Source organism: Oncorhynchus nerka, linkage group LG9a, assembly GCF_034236695.1.
Source record: "Oncorhynchus nerka isolate Pitt River linkage group LG9a, Oner_Uvic_2.0, whole genome shotgun sequence".
NCBI lineage: Eukaryota > Metazoa > Chordata > Actinopteri > Salmoniformes > Salmonidae > Oncorhynchus > Oncorhynchus nerka.
Window position 1 is genome coordinate 56,601,353 of NC_088404.1, and position 19,995 is coordinate 56,621,347.

Here is a 19,995-nt window from a genome sequence, read left to right on the forward strand (position 1 = left end):
CCAATTCCTCCTTTGGTCGCCTTTCCTTCCAGTTCTAGAGAAGCTAGAGATTCCCATCTCCCTCACTAGCGTTAAGAACCAGCTGTCAGAGCAGCTCACTGCACCTGTTCATAGCCCATCTATCTACCTCATCCCCATACGGTATTTATTTATTTTGCACCACAGTATCTCTACTTGCACATCCATCTTTTGCACATCTACCATTCCAGTGTTTAATTGCCATATTGTAATTACTTCGCCACCATGGCCTATTTATTGCCGTAACTCCCTTATTTGCAATCACTGTATATAGACTGTTTTCTACTGTATTATTGACTATGTTTTGTTCATGCCATTTGTAACTCTGTGTTGTTGTATGTGTCGAACTGCTATGCTTTATCTTGGCCAGGTCGCAGTTGCAAATGAGAACTTGTTCTCAACTAGCTTACCTAGTTAAATAAAGGTGAAATGTTGTTTTGGGAAGAAATCCACTTCAAATCAGTGTAGATGAATAGGGGATAGTGAATGGGCAAGACAATATTTAAGCGCCTTTGAACAGAGTATGGTAGTAGGTGCCAGGTGCACTGTTGTGTCAAGAACTGCAATGCTGCTGGGTTAACAAAGAAACAAATCCGACTATATGCTTCAAGTTAGAGTGATTTATGCAACTTTAGTTGCGATACAAACATTTGGCTATCTGTTTGGATTTTTAATACATTTTAAGGCTGCATGATGCAACTATTGATAAGGCTGCATACACTTCAGTCTCTCCTTCACAATTTGACAAGCACTTAATATTCTAACCAGGCCTTATATTTCCCGGTGGCATCCTCCTTGTGTGGCTATAAAGCCCCCTAAAAAATTCCATCACTTCTGCAACCCAAAGTGTATTGTGCTCTTGGGCTGAATATTATAATTAGAATTCCCTTCTCCCGGCTACCATACTCAATTAAGCGATCGGGTCCTTCTCACAGGCATCTCAGCGAAGTAGCATACTACAAGTGAAGACCGACATGTCGGGGACGCAACTGCAAGAATCCCTCATTGAATTTGGAGGCGCATATTTAAGATACAACTGTCCACATGTTGCCTACTTTGTCTGCTAACAAAATGAATAGGCCTAACGAACACCTACGTCAACCTACTATCCCCATAGTTCTAAAGTTAAACCTATTCTATTAGTCAACCTCTCCTTTCCTTCTGTGCTATAAATAAATATTCCAAACATACTCTGGGACATTTGTGGGATGTGAGATCCCAAATTAATACAAACACTCGCATCAAAACTGTTTAAGAGCAAATGAGGCTGACAAAAAATGTTGATAAACTATTAGGCTATTTCTTCACATAAGTCCAGCAATGCACACTGCAGTAGGCTAGGGAGAAAACTTCTCAAAAGTGACTGCAAATGGAATAAAGCATATAACGCTTTATTATAAATGTGCAATTATGGTGAAAATTCTTAACCAAACTTGAAACTCACATGCCACCTATGTATGCCACTTAGGCTCTACAATGGTTGTAAAGCGGATTAAACATAAAGTTATTTGGCCACTTTAGTTGTGATACAAAAACATAAAGGCCTATGGGCTAGGCTACATGAGGTGAGCGACTATGAATGTTTAAATAGTCACAGAAAAAGGCATGCACTGTTTCTTGCCTTACTGCACATGCTGGGCATCATTCACAAGTGAAAATACAGTTGAAATGGTACATTTATATACACTCAGGTTGGAGTCATGAAAACTTGTGTTTTTCAACCACCACAAATTTCTTGTTAACAAACTATAGTTTTAGCAAGTCGGTTAGGACATCTACTTTGTGCATGACAAGTAATTTTTCCAATAATTGTTTACAGACAGATTATTTCACTGTATCACAATTCCAGTGGGTCAGAAGTTTACATACACTAAGTTGACTGTGCCTTTAAACAGCTTGCAAAATTCCAGAAAATGCCATGGCTTTGACATATTTTGAGTTGGAGGTGTACCTGTGGATGTATTTCAAGGCCTACCTTCAAACTCAGTACCTCTTTTCTTGACATCATGGGAAAATAAAAATAAATCAGCCAAGACCGCAGAAAAAAAAGATTTAGACATCCACAAGTCTGGTTCATCCTTGGGAGCAATTTCCAAACACCTGAAGGTACCATGTTCATCTGTACAAACAATAGTACGCAAGTATAAATACCATAGGACCAAGCAGCCGACATACTGCTCAAGAAGGAGACGCGTTCTGTCTCCTAGAGATGAACATACTTTGGTGCGAAAAGGGAAAATCAATGCCAGAACAGCAAAGGACCTTGTGAAGATGCTGGAGGAAACGGGTACCATAGTATCTATATCCACAGTAAAACTAGATATATAAAATCGACAGAACCTGGAAAGGCCGCTCAGCAAGGCAGAAGCCACTGCTCCAAAACCACCATAAAAAAAGCCAGACTACAATATGCAGCTGCATATGGGGACAAATGTCCTCTGGTCTGATGAAACAAAATTAGAATCGTTTGGTCATAATGACAATCGTTATGTTTGGAGGAAAAAGGGGGACGCTTGCAAGCCGAAGAATACCATCCCAACCGTGAACATTTGAGGGGAAACTTAAGGTGTGTGCGAGCAAGGAGGTCTACAAACCTGACTCAGTTACACCAGCTCTGTCACGAGGAATGGGCCAAAATACACACAATATTGTGGGAACTTGTGGAAGGCTACCCAAAATGTTTGACCCAAGTTACACAATTAGTATTTGGTAGGATTGCCTTTAAATTGTTTATGTAAACTTCTGACCCACTGGGAATGTGATGAAAGAAATAAAAGCTGAAATAAATCACTACTATTATTCTGAAATTTCACATTCTTAAAATAAAGTGTCCTAAGACCGGGAATTTTTACTAGGATTAAATGTCAGGAATTGTGAAAAACTGAGTTTAAATGCACTTGGCTAAGGTGTATGTAAACTTCAACTACATAAGTTCAAGAGTAAAAATGTGCTTAACAATACACATAAATTGCATGGATTAATAGTGTTTAGTGTTTAAAATAGTATTTTTATGACTACCTCATCTCTGTACCCGACACATACAGTTATCTGTAAGGTCTCGCAGTCGAGCAATGAATTTCAAAACAAGATTCAACCACAAAGACCTGGGAGGTTTTCCAATGCCTCACAAAGGGAACCTATTGGTAGATGGTTAAAAATAAAATAAAAAGCATGGTGAAGTTAATAATTACATTTTGGATGGTGTATCAGTACACCCAGTCACTAAAGATACAGGCGTCCTTCCTAACGCAGTTGCCGGAGAGGAAGGAAATTGCTCAGGGATTTCACCATGAGGACAATGGTGACTTTAAAAACAATGTGAGAAGGAATATAAAAATATTCCAAACATTCATCCTGTCTGCAATAACACACTAAACTAAAACTGCAAAAAAATGTGGCAAAGAAATTAACCATGTCCTGAATAAAGTGTCTGGGGCAAATCAAACACAACACTCAGTACCACTCCTCATATTTTCAAGCATAGTTGTGGCTGCATCATAGGTATGCTTGTCATCGTCAAGGATTAGGGAGGCTTCTTTGGATAAAAAGAAACAGATAAGCACATGCAAAATCCTAGAAGAAAAACCTTGTTCAGTCTGCTTTCCAATAGACACTGGGACAAATTCACCTTTCAGCTGGACAATAACGTAACACACACTGGAGTTGCTTACCAAGACGACATTGAAAGTTCCTGAGTTACCCAATTACAGTGGACTTAAAAATCATTTAAAATCTATGGCAAGACTTGAAAATGTCTGTCTAGCAATGATCAACAACCAAATTGACAAAGCTTAAAGAATGTTAAAATATTGTACAATTCAGGTATGTAAAGCTATTAGAGACTCACAGCTGTAATTGATTCTAACATGCATTGTCTCAGGGGGTTGAATTCTTATCTAATCAAGATACTTTTGGTCATGTAGTGTATGTGGACACCTGCTCCTCAAACATCTCATTCCAAAATCATGGGCATTAATATGGTCCCTACTTTGCTTCTATATCAGCCTCCACGCTTCTGGGAAGGCTTACCACTAGATGTTGGAACATTGCTGCTGAGACTTGCTTCCATTCAGCCACAAGAGCATTAGGGAGGTTGGGCATTGATTTTTTGGCGATTAGGCCTGGCTTGCAGACGGCATTCCAATTCATCCCAAAGGTGTAAATTGGGGTTGAGGTCAGGGCTCTGCACGCCAGTCAATATTTTACACACCGATCGACAAACCATTTCTGTATGGACCCCACTTTGTGCACGGGGGCATTGTCAAGCTGAAACAGGAAAGGGCCTTCCCCAAATTGTTGCCACAAAGTTAGAAGCACAGAATCATCTAGCACGTCATTGTATGCTGTAGCATTAATTTCCCTTCACTGGAACAAGGGGACTAGCCCAAACCATATTATTGCTCCTCCACCAAACTTTACATTTGGCACTAAGCAGTCGGGCAGGTAGCTTTCTCCTGGCATCTACCAAACCCAGATTAGTCCATCAGACTGGACTGCCAGATGGTGAAGCGTGATTCGTCACTCCAGAGAATGTGTTTCCACTGCTCCAGACTCCAATGGTGGAGAACGTTACACCAATCCAGTTGACGCTTGGCATAGTGATCTTAGGCTTGTGTGCGGCTGCTCGGCCATGGAAACCCATTTCATGAAGCTCCCGACAAACAGTTATTGTGCTGACGTTGCTTCCAGGGGCAGTTTGAAACTTGGTAGTGAGTGTTGCAACCGAGGACAGACTATTTTTATACGCTACATCACTCGGCGGTCTTGTTCTGTGAGCTTGTGTGGCCTACCACTTCTCGGCTGAGCCGTTGTTGCTCCTATACGTTTCCACTTCACAATAACAGCACTCAGTTAACCGGTGCAGCAATTTGACGAACTGACTTGTTGGAATGGTGGCATCCTATGACGGTGCCACTTTGAAAGTCACGGAGCGCTTCAGTAAGGCCAAGCTACTGCAAATGTTTGTCTTTGGAGATTGCATGGCTGCGTGTTCAAATTGTATACACCTGTCAGCAACAGGTGTGGCTGAAGTCAACCAAATCCACTAATTTGAAGGGATGTCCATATACTTTTGTATATATAGTGTATATTAGTGTTACACAAATCGGAAAAAACAACATTTAATCCCACTTTGTAACACCAAAATTTGGAGAAAGTGAAGGGGTGTAAATCATTTCTGAAGTCACTCCAGGATAAAGTGACCAGACGACAGGATAGACAGTAAACAGTAGCAACAGCATATGTGATGAGTCTGTCAACGCAGATAGTTAAATAGCTAACCAATAGCTACTATTTAGTAGTCTTATGGCTTGTGGGTAGAAGCTTTTCAGGAAACAAAAAAACCTTAGTTGAAGACTGAGTCATAAAAGCGCATTGAAATTACTTAGGAACTGTGCACACTTTGGAGGTGTGTGGCCATTTGGAAGCACCAGTTAGTTATACCTCGCACTAAAACCCCTTGTCTTGTTGCACCTACCCCAAATGTTCCAAGCATATTACCATACTACTGAATGTATCCAGAGTAATTTTAACAAATGCAGCAAAAATGTAAAATGCACATTAAATCAACAGTGTACCTTTAGTCTAAGAATTTCCCATAATCTCTAAACGGTTCCCTTTTAATTGCTACCATGGTTATGCATATGCCCCCCCCCCCCCCCCCAAGCTCATACAGCTCCAGAAATCTCAAAGCTGTAAAAAAAAAAAAAAAAGTTCAAGAGCATTTCCTCTGCCGGTCTCCCCATCCTGACAAGAGCTTCCTCCTAATGGGGAGTGAGTGACAGGAAGGGAAACATCTACTAGCTGCTCCATAGACAGAGGATAGCCAATTTAATGTCTAGTCCTGGAGTTATAGTGTTCATCTTTTTCAGCATCTGGGCTGTGTTCAGTAGGCACGATGCAGGAGAAAACGCACAGGGTTGCCAAAGCTGGCATACACAATTAGTTAACAGGGATGTGTGCTTATTCCTCTCCTGTACTCCCTGTTCACCCACGACTGTGTGGCCACGCACAACTCCATCGATGGGCCTGCAGTGGAACGCGTTGAGAGCTTCAAGTTCCTCTGTGTCCAAATCACTAAGAACTTAATGCACACAGTCGTGAAGAAGCTGCGACAGCGCCTCTTCCCACCCAGGAGGTTGAAAAGGCTTGGCATGGGCTCTCAAAATCCTCAAAAAGTTGTACAGCTGTACCATTGAGAGCACCTTGACTGGCTGCATCACTACTTGGTATGACAATAGCACTGTCCTCGATCGCATGGCGCTACAGAGGGTGGTGCGGACAGTTAGGCGGTGTAAAAGGAAGGCCTGGAAAATCATTAAAAAGACTCCAACCACCCAAGCCACAGATGTCAAGTCAGACACCAACAAGCACCTGAACAGCTTTGATCCCCATGCCATAAGACCACTAAATAGCTAACAAAATATCGGCATTGACCTTTACATTTTCTTATTTTTCACCGTCCCTATGCACACTCACTGGGCCCAACACACACAGCTGCTACTCTGTTATTAATAATATATCCTGATGCCTAGTCACCTTACCCCTATCAATACAGTATCCCTGCACATTGTAAATATGGTACTGGAACTGACCCTGTATGTAGTATGCTTCATTTGTGTTATTTTTTAGATCTTGTGTGTTTGTTCTACCTTGTCATTTTTAGTATTAAAATGATTACTGTATTTTGGGGGCTAGAGCTTGTAAGAAAGGCATTTAACTGTACGTGACATTAAAACTTGAAACTATTAGACTCACCAGCACTGTGAACTTTCCACTGAGCAGTTCTGAGCGCAGAGGTTCCTCCTGGGGCTGTAATTTGACAATGCCCTCTTTCAGACGGGTCTCCTAGAAACATGAGAAAGAGTTCAAAGGGAACATCAGGCCTGTGAGACCTACAGTACAACATCCATCCACTACACAGGTGTTCGGATTGCAATGTGTGCATGCTTTTTGTTCCAGTCCAGCACTAAACACACTTGATTCAAATCCACCTACATCGTCAATGTAGGCCCCTACTATTAGTCCAATCAGGTGTGTTTGTGCCGAGCCAGAGCAAAAGTCTGCTTCTGTTCCAGCCCAGCACAACGAATTCAAATGATAAGCTAATCAGTCTTCAATTAGGACCTTGATTTGTTGAATTGGGTGTGTTGGTGCTAGGCAGGAGCAAAAGATTGGAGGATGCTGCTGCTCCAGTTTCAACTGACCTGAGCTCTAGGACCATGCCCCAGGACTACCTGACATGATGACTCCTTGCTGTCCCCAGTCCACCTGGCCATGCTGCTGCTCCAGTTTCAACTGTTCTGCCTTACTATTATTCGACCATGCTGGTCATTTATGAACATTTGAACATCTTGGCCATGTTGTTATAATCTCCACCCGGCACAGCCAGAAGAGGACTGGCCACCCCACATAACCTAGGAAGAAACCTAGAGAGGAACCAGGCTTTGGCCTTTCTAGGGAGTTTTTCCTAGCCACCGTGCTTCTACACCTGCATTGCTTGCTGTTTGGGGTTTTAGGCTGGGTTTCTGTACAGCACTTTGAGATATCAGCTGATGTACGAAGGGCTATATAAATCAATTTGATTTGATTTGAAACAGAACTCCATTCCTCATCCCAGACAGTGTCTCAGAACTCTATGACTGGCCTTTCCTTAATCTGTGTACTGATCAAAGGCTGGAAGGATGAAGGCAATAATATGGATAACGCCTATCAGAGAGTGTGCTTTCACTCGTCATGTGATTACAAGGAAGTTTAGATGAAAGGAAAGAGAAAGGAAAATAAACCATTTGACAGATTAGCTTCAGGATGTGTTGCTTCAGTGCTAGGATGTGTCATATTACAGAGATACCGTGATATAGACGCAGATAAGCTATAAATATCTGTGGGAAGCTGTGAATAAAACCTTGTAGGCTACACTACAATAACAGTTCCAAAGAACTACCTGCCCAAGTGACTAGAGCGCCTTTACCTTGTCTCCCGCTTTGTTCCACGCGGATCAAGAGGCTTCAATGGACTAACGTGGAAAACAGTTGGATACCCGTGGACAAAGGACTATGACGTATTACATAACATGCTTACAGTTATAGAAGGGGTCACCATAGAATGAATGTGGGGGACAATATACTGGTGGCCCTACGGGGCAATGTAGCATTCGATATTTAGTGAGAGTGCACACAAAGCACACTACCCGTGAGTACAAAATGGGAGAAATGTATTTTCTTCTTCAAATTGTTGTGGCCACCTTCAACTTTTTGTCCAGTTTAATTAACAATTTCATGTATTAGAGCCTTGAATTTGTCCTCTGGTGTGACATAATGCTAATATAAAAAGGCTTAATGATTCTCAAATTTGACAAGAACATTTTTTCTTTGAAATTCCACATTACTGATTGGATTTTTTTTTAAACAATAATTGAATTGTATAATGACAGTAACCAAGTGTCTCCCCATTACATTTAGAGTAAAATTCACAGTAATTTCACAACCTTTAGTTTACTGCCTCAGATGTCCTGCAGCGATTTTTTTACTTTACTGTATTTGTACTTGGAATATTGCTTTTCAACAGTAAAAGTTCACACTCAAGAGTAAAAAAATAATATATGTTTTGAGCAAAATACTGTTTTTTTAGACAACTGCAAACTTCAAGGAGTAGGGCATTCAAGGAGTGGTTTCAATGGAAAATTAGTGAAGTCATCAGCTCCCCCTTGCTTGAGGAACAATAGAGGTGCAAATAGACTAGCCAGAACCGCTTCAAAGCACCGTGGCTTAGATTCTACAAGTATCTGGAACTCAGAGGAATGTGACACCAATCCTCCACAAGAAATACCATAATTTGGTGTTTTGTTGATGGAAAACACTGTTAAAAGGCACCTCTCCAGTGTTCAATTGGGTTGAGATCTGGCGACAGACTGCCATGGCATATGGTTTACATTGTTTTCATGCTCATCAAACCATTGAATGACCACTCGTGCCCTGTGGATGAGGGCATTGTCATGGCCTGCCCAGCATTTTTAGACATGACCCTAAGCATGATGGGATGTTAATTGGGGCGGCAGGTAGCCTCGTGGTTAGTGTTGGACTTGTAACCGAAAAGGTTGCAAGATCAAATCCCCGGGCTGACAAGGTAAAAATCTGCCGTTCTGCCCCTGAACAAGGCAGTTAACCCACTGTTCCTAGGCCGTCATTGTAAATGAGAATTTGTTCTTAACGGACTTGCCTAGTTAAATAAAGGTAGAACCACCGACTTTCAATATACTTTGTTTCCCTCATTTACTCAAGTGTTTCCATTATTTGGTAGGTCACCATTTGAACCAAATGAAGTTATTTGCCTTTATGGACCAAAAAAAAACACAAAAAAGGGTGTCACATCAACAAGCAAAATACAGCTCAACCTCAAACACTTTCATTCAAGCAGAGGTAAAACATGGGCATTTCAAACATCTTTCACACGAGGCAAGATTATTCAGTCCTTTTTTTTTTTTTTTAACACCACTAAAAAAAAAAAAAACTCTGATTAAGTGACTTAATGTAAGCAGCAAAATCTAGCCACATCCTGCTGCTATTCAGGAAATTAGAGGGAGAACAAGACATTTGGGAACTTTCCATTTTCTGTGGTGGATTGGAATGGACAAGTCCCATTTTGTGTTCAACAGTTAGAGCCATTTGTCCAGAAAAGTGACTAAACACAGCCCCGTCCAAATGGAGGATTAATTAAAGGTCAACTGCCCCTTAGAACAAACTTCTCTGGTTTTAACCTATATGGCAAACAAATTAGTGTCCAAAATGTACTACAAACTGTAAATAGGATCATTTTTGGTCATTAAGTCAGGTCTCATCCAAAACTGAGTTGAGAGTTTGTCACAATTTACTGGAGAGATGGGTATGGATTACTTACATGCCCACTTTTGCCAAATGTCTAAGTGCACTGGAGCAGGTTTCTGTCAAGGATCTCTGTACTTTGCCACTGTTCTTGGGGACCTTCAATGCTGCAGACATTTTATGATACTCTTCTCCAGATCTGTGCCTCGACACAATCCTGTCTATGCGCTCCACGGACAATTCCGTCGACCTTGGTTTTTGCTCTGATATGCATGGTCAACTGTGTGACCTCAGACAGGTGTGTGCCTTTCCAAAATCATGTCCAATCAATTGAATCTACTACAGGTGGAATCCAAATCAAGTTGTAGAAATATCTCATGGATAATCAATAGAAACAGGATGCACCAGAGCTCAAATTTAGCAAAGGCTCTGAATACTTACGTAAATAAGGAATATATATTTATTTTTTCAAACCTATTTTCGCTTTGTCATTATGGGGTATTGTGTGTAGATTGATTAAAACATTTTTATTTTATTTTTTTAAATCCTCAGCAATTTTAGAATAAGGCTCTAACAAAATGTTGAAAAAGGTCAAGGGATCCGAGTACTTTCCGAAGGCACTGTATAAGTTTACTACTAGGGATGCACCATAATCGGTAAGCATACTTTGAGTGCACTGTATATGCAAATTAGCCCATAACACCACCTATACAAAATAGGCCTAGGACTATACATCCTTTAAGCAGGGTTCATACAGACATTGGCAAGTCAAATTCAAGGATTTTCTCAAGCACTTAATTGAAGGACTTCAGTGTTATACAACTGTATAATTTTTATAAAATGGTACATATAGGGCCTAATATACAGCAGAATCCCCCTCCCCCAAAAAGCATGTAGCGTAAAAAAAGAAAAAGTAGGCCATTACCATCAAGCATTTATATTTAAATTATGATTACATTCTAAAGTACTGTATGTGAGAATAATGTGGACATTGTCTGACGAAAATAGATGGGATGCAAGGAGATTTTTCTGTAGCCTATGTGGCCGACGCAGGCACACATAAAGCTATGAATAGCTGAAGCATTAATCTCACCATGTGTCACACCGTCGCTGTTTTTATAAAGAGAATGTGACAAAAACCAGGTTCCTCCTTTTTTTTTTTTTAAATGGAAGACTTTGTTTGGAAACCCAAGTTGAAGCCAACATTTACCACAACACCCTTCAACTGAAGTGGCAGGAAACAAACGAGTGGACACGTCGCTCACAAAAACATTTTTTTTAAATGAAATCACAGATAATTGTAGGAGAGCAGGACAACTTATAAATTGGCTCCAACAATTACCCAGACTTTTCAAATGATGTCTGATTGTCAAGGTAGGCAGCCCACTCCAAATTCAAGTAGGCTAATTCAAGCCCCTTGTATAGTTTAAAATTGCAGGTCTAACATAGTGTTTTAATTTTTTATTCATTAGCAGATCATATTGTGAATAAGCCCATTACGCTATGTAAGTTGTTAAAATTTATAGAAATAGCGTTGGTCGTTGCGCAATAGTCTATCCTACACATTTGTGCACAGTAGCTCTAGTGGTTAGAGCGTTGGTTCAGTAACTGAAAAGTTGCGAGATCGAATCGAGCTGACAAGGTAAAAATATGTCTTTCTGCCCCTGAACAAGGCAGTTAACCCACTGTTCCTAGGCCGTCATTGTAAATGAGAATTTGTTCTTAACTGAACACTGCTTCTACAGTTCTTAGGAGAACACTGCTTCTACAGTATTATGGAAAGTATGGTTTATTCTACATAAAACTGTTACACGGTTTAGAATGTGTACATAGGTTCAACAATTGCACTCTTCTCAAATTACTCCGTAGGCTACTGACCGATGCAAAACTTCCTCAGTAGCCTACATCTCACATCTGCCTGTAGGTCTTGAACTCTACCTGCTCAGCACATGGGTTGAGGCAAACTCATGTCATCCACCTGTCCATAACCTGTGATACATTACATAGATGGAAAGGACTTTGTCACTTACCGGAGACTTTGCTAGTAAAGTGCATATTGTAACACTCAACTTCACTTTTTCATGACACTATATTTACACCCGCTGTAACATATTGCATTATTTTATGGCTGGTTATGACACCTACATAAGTGTCAAAAAAATGTTTTCCTTCCGTTTGAAAGTTTGTTTCTTAAATTCTTCAATCATTTACAAAATAATTCTAATTTTAAATAACTTGTAGAAAATACGTTATGACACTGTCATGACCATCAATCATATAAGCCCAAATGTGTGCACGCCGACATGTACACATACACCTGCATGTGACCAGAGGTTCTTCCAGGGAGAAAGAGGGGGATGTTCCCCCCTCAAATGTAGAAAAAAAACAAACATTTTAATTAAAATAAATCTTTCTAAAAAGTTTAGTTCAGCAACCACTGGCACGCCCCACCCACACACACACACACCAACCCACCCTGTAGCTGTGGAAGAGCTCGATAGCCCGGAGCACGTCGAACTTGCGCGCCATGAGGAACTTGACGGCCACTTCCCATGACAGGGGGGACACTCCATGCTGAGTGGTCCACTTGTTGATTTCCTCCAGAAACTCCTTGGTAGCCTAAAAATACACACAGAGAGAGATGGTCACACACAATGTACTCCAGGGAGAAATGAAAGACTAGAATAAGTGAAACTCAAGTTTAACGATACATCCTATGAGGAAGTGGTGCATGTATGACCTTTCTATGACATGAAATGCTATCTCACAGGAGGCTACAGAGGGTAGGACAGCTCATAATAATGTCTGGAATGGCGTAAAGGTAATGGTATAAAACATGGAAACCATTCAATTTATTCCGTTACAGCCATTACCATGAGCCCTTCCTCCTCTTTAAAGTGCCACCATAGATTTACTTAGGAAGGGGTGTTTGGTGGGTGTGGGGACTTAACTCGGCTATGGGAAAGAAATAGCATCATTTAAACAAATTCAAATTATAGGTACAGTAGCACTTTTTGCTTCCACATTTCTGTACTTCCAACAGTGGTCTATTAATCTAAATCAGAACTGGATTCCATAAGGTCTGACTATCAAACCTACCAACACAAGGGTGGCATTGCAAATGTACGGTCCCTTACTAGATGCCTGCGGGTGTTAAAATAGGCCGACGGCCTCAAGTCGTCCCCCAGGGCCGGGTTTTCCAGGAAGTCAAACTAAATGTCAGAGAGACTGATGTTTAAATTCTTTGAAAATTTTCTGCTGTACAGGAAAATTCCAGATGGAGACTAGCTGCTTATTGCAAATGGTCAAACCATTAAACGTACATGGCCGTTTCTCATAAAATGGAAAAGACTTCGAAGACAAAACTCGTGAACACAGGTTTGGCCCAATGTACTTTTAGCCCAGAAACAAGATGGCGTCGAGGCCTCAACGCTCTTTGAATGAACGCCCATTTTCTGGGATTAAAGGTTGAAAAAGGTAATACAGCACTAATTTGACCGCTTCAAGTCTAAGTACATAAAGCTAAGGTGTAAGGAAAAATAGAAACATCCATTTATCTATCGTAATTTACTAGAAATCGTACAACGTCCGTTTGGTGATGGTTAAGCAAATGTGTTTTTTTATTCAAAAAAAAGTTAGATCCAGTTGCGGTGTGTTAAGGCGAATCTGTTAAGGCGGGTTTCGACGCGCTACGTGATTTTCTATACACACAGTCAATGTGGAGTGACACAGTGTGGGGTTTACATACACAGAGCCTGCAATAGTTACCGGTGTTCAAACTATCAAAGAACCGTCAGACCTAGAGATCTGAAATTGTATAAACCTGTTCTGGAGCTTCACTCGGTAGTGCACGGTGAGGTGTGGCTCTAAAAAAATTCTCAGGCCGAGAAACACCTTAGTCCATTTGCAATAACTCAATTCATTTTGAACGGTGCGAAAATGACAACACTTAGAAAAGTCCCAGAAATCACAAGACCAGGGGCATTGAAACCGCCTCGACCCAGAGACGGACCCTAAAGTTTGTCCGATAGCCATTTCAGGGATCCTGTTACAACACCCGGAAAAAGTGAATTTTCAGCACTAATTAAGGTCGCTGCTCGGTCTCCGAACTCGGGAGTCGCTTCAGCTAGGCCTACACATAATGTCAGAACTGGACCTGCAGATAAAACCATAAAAAAACTTAGAACGTAACTATGTGTTAACAGAAGGTGCTGTGAATTTTGGGCCGGCTCTGAAATGTGATAGTTGGCTTCTAAAACGAGGTGTCAGAATCATATCTTATTGACTGATGGCCTGGATGCCCCACTTGAATGTAGCTCGCTTAGTTTGACTGCAGCGGCCGTGCAAATGTAGGCCCGGAATGAAGCCTGACCTAAATTTGAGGTGCTTTTGGGTGACAGCAACAGAACCGTTAAGGTTAGAAGCACAACGCGTCCACAGGAATGTTGCTAAAGTCATCCCGATAAGTGTGGAATTAACCCTTAACGTCTCTAGGGTAGGGGGCAGCATTTGGAATTTTGGATGAAAAGCATGCCCAAATTAAACTGCCTTCTACTCAGGACCATATGCATATATGCATAGAATATATGCATAGAATACATAGAAGATATGCATAGAATTAGTAGATTTGGATAGAAAACACTAAAGTTTCAAAACTGTTAAAATAATGTCTGTGAGTATAACAGCACTGATTTGGCAGGCGAAAACCTTCGAAAAATCCATTCAGGAAGTAGGAGTTTTTGTTGTTGTAGTTTTCTATTCAATGCCATTACAGTAGCCATTGACTTAGTAAATGACCTTTAAATGGCGTCAGACCGAGGCACTGCATCCGTCCTCGTGCTCCTAGACCTTAGTGCTGCTTTTGATACCGTCGATCACCACATTCTTTTGGAGAGATTGGAAACCCAAATTGGTCTACACGGACATGTTCTGGCCTGGTTTAGATCTTATCTGTCGGAAAGATATCAGTTTGTCTCTGAATGTTTTGTCCTCTGACAAATCAACTGTAAATTTCGGAGTTCCCCAAGGTTCCGTTTTAGGACCACTATTGTTTTCACTATATATTTTACCGCTTGGGGATGTCATTCGAAAACATGCTATGCGGATGACACACAGCTGTACATTTCAATGAAACATGGTGAAGCCCCCAAATTGCCCTCGCTAGAAGCCTGGGTTTCAGACATAAGGAAGTGGATGGCTGCAAACGTTCTACTTTTAAACTCTGACATAACAGAGCTGCTTGTTTTAGGTCCCAAGAAACAGAGATCTTCTGTTGAATCTGACAATTAATCTTGGTTTTACGGTCGTCTCAGATAAAACTGTGAAGGACCTCAGCGTTACTCTGGACCCGTTACTCTGGGTAGTGAGGTCTGCACAACGCATCACCGGGGGCAAACTACCTGCCCTCCAGGACACCTACACCACCCGATGTTACAGGAAGGCCATAAAGATCATCAAGGACATCAACCACCCGAACCACTGCCTGTTCACCCCGCTATCATCCAGAAGGCGAGGTCAGTACAGGTGCATCAAAGCTGGGACCGAGAGACTGAAAAACAGCTTCTATCTCAAGGCCATCAGACTGTTAAACAGCCATCACTAACATTGAGTGGCTGCTGCCAACACACTGTCATTGACACTGACCCAACTCCAGCCACTTTAATAATGGGAATTGATGGGAAATGATGTAAATATATCACTAGCCACTAAACAATGCTACCTTATATAATGTTACTTACCCTACATTATTCATCTCATATGCATATGTATATACTGTACTCTAGATGATCGACTGCATTCTTATGTCACTAGCCACTTTAACTATGCCACTTTGTTTACTTTGTCTACATACTCATCTCATATGTATATACTGTACTCGATACCATCTACTGTATGCTGCTCTGTACCATCACTCATTCATATATCCTTATGTACATATTCCTTATCCCCTTACACTGTGTATAAGACAGTAGTTTTGGAATTGTTAGTTAGATTACTTGTTGGTTATCACTGCATTGTCAGAACTAGAAGCACAAGCATCTCGCTACACTCGCATTAACATCTGCTAACCATGTGTATGTGACAAATAAAATTTGATTTGAATAAAATTTGATTTGATTTTTGATTTGACCTCTTTTGACGAACATATCAAGACTGTTTCAAGGACAGCTTTTTTCCATCTATGTAACATTGCAAAAGTCAGAAACTTTGTCCAAAAATGAATCTATTCTTTTGTCACTTCTAGGTTAGACTACTGCAATGCTCTACTTTCCGGCTACCCGGATAAAGCACTAAATAAACTTCAGTTAGTGCTAAACACCGCTGCTAGAATCCTGACTAGAACCAAAATATTTGATCATATTACTCCAGTGCTAGCCTCCCTACACTGGCTTCCTGTTAACCTCTTGAAGCTAGGGGGCACTATTGTTATGTTTGGAAAAATAACATTCTCAAAATAAACGGCCTATTTCTCAGGACCAGATGCTAGAATATGCATATAATTGACAGATTAGGATAGAAAACTAAAGTTTCCAAAACTGTCAAAATATTGTCTGCGAGTATAACAGAACTGATATTGCAGGCGAAACCCTGAGAAAAATCAAACCAGGAGGTTGCTTTATTTTGAAAACGCCATGTTCCATAGCCTCCCTTTGCTCCATTTAAAGGGATATCAACCAGATTCCTTTTCATATCGCTTGCTCAAGGTCAGTTTTCAGACAGTTTCAGGCTTTTATTTTGAAAAATGAGACAGAAAGATACCATCACGTCAGGTGGTCACATGAGTGTTGCTCACGCAACAGTGTTTGGACAGCTATTGTTTTTCCCTCTCCTACTGATAAAGACATTTGCGGTTAATATATTATCAATTATATATTTTAAAAACAACCTGAGGATTGATTATAAAAAACATTGACATGTTAGTGGACATTACGGATATTATTTGGAATTTGTCTGCGTTGTCGTGACCGCTCTTTCCTGTGGATGTCTGAACATAACGCGACAAACAAAGAGGTATTTTGGATCTAAAAAAAAAAATCTTTATGGAACAAAAGGAAGATTTGTTGTGTAACTGGGAGTCTCATGAGTGAAAACATCTGAAGATCAAAGGTAAACGATTAATTTGATTGCTCTTCTGATTTGTGACCAAGCTACCTGATGCTAAGTGTACTTAATATTGTCATGCGATCGATAAACTTAAATACGCTTGGATTGCTATCACTGTAAAGCATAATTAAAAAATCTGAGACGACAGGTGGATTAACAAAAGTCTAAACTGTGTTCTGCAATATTGCACTTGTGATTTCATGAATATGAATATTTTTAGTAATATTATATGACTGTGGTGCGATGCTATTCAGCGGTTGCTGGTGACAATGATCCCGCTTAAGGGATGGGTAGCGTCAAGAAGTTAAGGCGAGGGCTGATTACAAGGGTTTACTGCTAACCTACAAAGCATTACATGGGCTTGATCATACCCATCTTTCTGATTTGGTCCTGCCGTACATACCTACACGTACGCTACGGTCACAAGACGCAGGCCTCATAATTGTCCCTAGAATTTCTAAGCAAACAGCTGGAGGCAAGGCTTTCTCCTATAGAGCGCCATTTTTATGGAATGGTCTGCCTACCCATGTGAGAGACGCAGACTCGGTCTCAATCTTTAAGTCTTTACCGAAGACTCAGGGGGTCATATGATTGGAGTGTAGTCTGGCCCAGGAATGTGAAGGTGAACAGAAAGGCTCTGGAGCAACAAACCGCCCTTGCCGTCTCTGCCTGGCCAGTTCCCCACTCTCCACTGGGATTCTCTGCCTCTAACCCGATTACAGGGGCTGAGTCACTGGCTTACTGGTGCTCTTTCATGCCGTCCCTAGGGGGGGTGCGTCACTGACTTGATCTTCCTGTCCGGGTTGGCGCCCCCCCTTGGGTTGTGCCGTGGCGGAGATCTTTGTGGGCTATACTCGGCCTCGTCTCAGGATGGTAAGTTGGTGGTTGAAGATATCCCTCTAGTGGTGTGGGGGCTGTGCTTTGGCAAAGTTGGTGGGGTTATATCCTTCCTGTTTGGCCCTGTCATCGGATGGGGCCACAGTGTCTCCTGACCCCTCCTGTCTCAGCCTCCAGTATTTATGCTGCAGTAGTTTGTGTCGGGGGGGCTAGGGTCAGTTTGTTATATCTGGAGTACTTCTCCTGTCTTATCTGGTGTCCTGTGTGAATATGTGAATTTAAGTATGCTCTCTAATTCTCTTTCTCTCTCTGAGGATCTGTGCCCTAGGACCACCTGGCATGATGACTCCTTGCTGTCCCCAGTCCACCTGGTCGTGCTGCTGCTCCATTTTCAACTGTTCTGCCTGCGGCTAAGGAACCCCGACCTCTTCACCGGACATACTACCTGTCCCAGACCTGTTGTTTTAAACTCTCTAGAGACAGCAGGAGCGGTAGAGATACTCCTAATGATCGGCTATGAAAAGCCAACTGACATTTACACCTGAGGTGCTGACTTGCTGCACCCTCGACAACTACTGTGATTATTTTTTGACCATGCTGGTCATTTATGAACATTTGAACATCTTGGCCATGGTCTGTTATAATCTCCACCTGGCACAGCCAGAAGAGGACTGGCCACCCCTCATAGCCTGGTTCCTCTCTAGGTTTTGGCATTTCTAGGGAGTTTTTCCTAGCCACCGTGCTTCTACACCTGCATTGCTTGCTGTTTGGGGTTTTAGGCTGAGTTTCTGTACAGCACTTTGAGATATCAGCTGATGTACGAAGGGCTATATAAATCAATTTGATTTGATTCTAGAGCTTAAGTCGGTGAGTTGTGGCTCTAGGTTCTCAGGCCGAGAAACAGCCTCATCCATTTGCAATAACTTCAATTAATTTTGAACGTTGTGAAAATGACAACATTTTTTTAAAATTCCAAAATCACAAGACTAGGTGCATTGAAACCATCTCGGCCCATACAGACAGAGCCTTAAGTTTGTCCGATAGCTCTTTCATGGACCCCGTAGCAACGCCGTCGTTGCTGAACGACCTTAATCAAGCCGAAACTCATGGTCCCTTCAGCTAGGTCTACACAATGTCAGAACAGGACTCGCAGTACGAATATAACCATGTTTTTGAAGGTTTATGGTTTCAACAGAAGGCACTATGAATTGTGGGCCAGCTCTGAAATATGTGAATCCTGGCTATTAAAAGAGTTGGACAAAGTGAGTTTGGTGTCAATATGATATCTTATTGACTGACTTGACAGTATAATATATTGGCATTGTACATTTTATATTGCAAATGGACAGTGTACATTTCCAATGTATTTACCATCACAAAATGGACAGGCTGAAATCAACACGAGCGATGGAGACGAGCGATGGACAGGAACCAATCACTGCTCGGCCATCCCGAGTTCAACGAGCCAGTCAATTGAGCATTTCTACAGTATATTAGAGCATGTCCAATTCGTGTTGGTAAATGTCCATTGTAAGACATTGCAAATGGACAGCCGTGCACCTGGCAATTGAACAGGTTACCAGGAGCGTATTTTTAATATGGCTCTAAATGGTTTCAGGGGGGTACTAGGGGTCCATGGCCAGGTAGGGAGCACCCCCCACCCAGGCCGAACCAACAGGGGCAAACTTAAAAAAACAAAAAAAAACATTTTAAACAAGGAGAATGTGTGCGCCTAAATTGAACAAATGTAAGCACACAAAGAAATTTGGGAGCACAATTAAAAATATGGGGTAATAAAGCTGGAATCTATCAAATTTGTCTAGGCGCAAAATTCCAGGTCACACAGCAAAACATTTAGGCTATATGCAAGTAAAATGGTTGCACTCCCTCCCCTCTCTTGTTGATTTACCAATCACATAACTGTGAACACAATTCCATTTCAGCACTCTGCTCAGTTATCTAAGCATTCTTTATGAACTACAAGGTTGAGTAGAGATTTGAATCAACAATGTTTTTAAAAGAGAAAAAGTGATGTGCATAAATATTTTATAGAAGAATGCTATGAAAAATAACATTAGCTATGTGCCATTGGAGCTGACGGGGCAAGGTGGACCATTAACTTCCGGTCCCTCATATCATGCCATCTTTCCCTCTAAACACCAGGCCTGAAGGAGCTAATTCAAAGCTTTAAACTTCCATTATCCATTCACTAAAATAT

The 19,995-nt window shown here is 41.3% G+C and overlaps 1 protein-coding gene across 3 annotated transcripts in view; it reads right to left on the bottom strand.

The window, feature by feature from the left end:
* ptpn9a (protein tyrosine phosphatase non-receptor type 9a) overlaps positions 1-19,995 on the bottom strand; it is a 43,824-nt gene that overhangs the window by 16,898 nt on the left and 6,931 nt on the right. For all 3 annotated transcript variants that reach the window (XM_065022722.1, XM_029668733.2, XM_029668734.2), the window contains 2 exons: positions 12,312-12,455; positions 6,775-6,864 (listed from right to left, as the gene is read on the bottom strand). In XM_065022722.1, the coding sequence (XP_064878794.1) occupies positions 6,775-6,864; positions 12,312-12,455 (234 nt within the window). The remainder of the gene's footprint in view (positions 1-6,774; positions 6,865-12,311; positions 12,456-19,995) is intronic.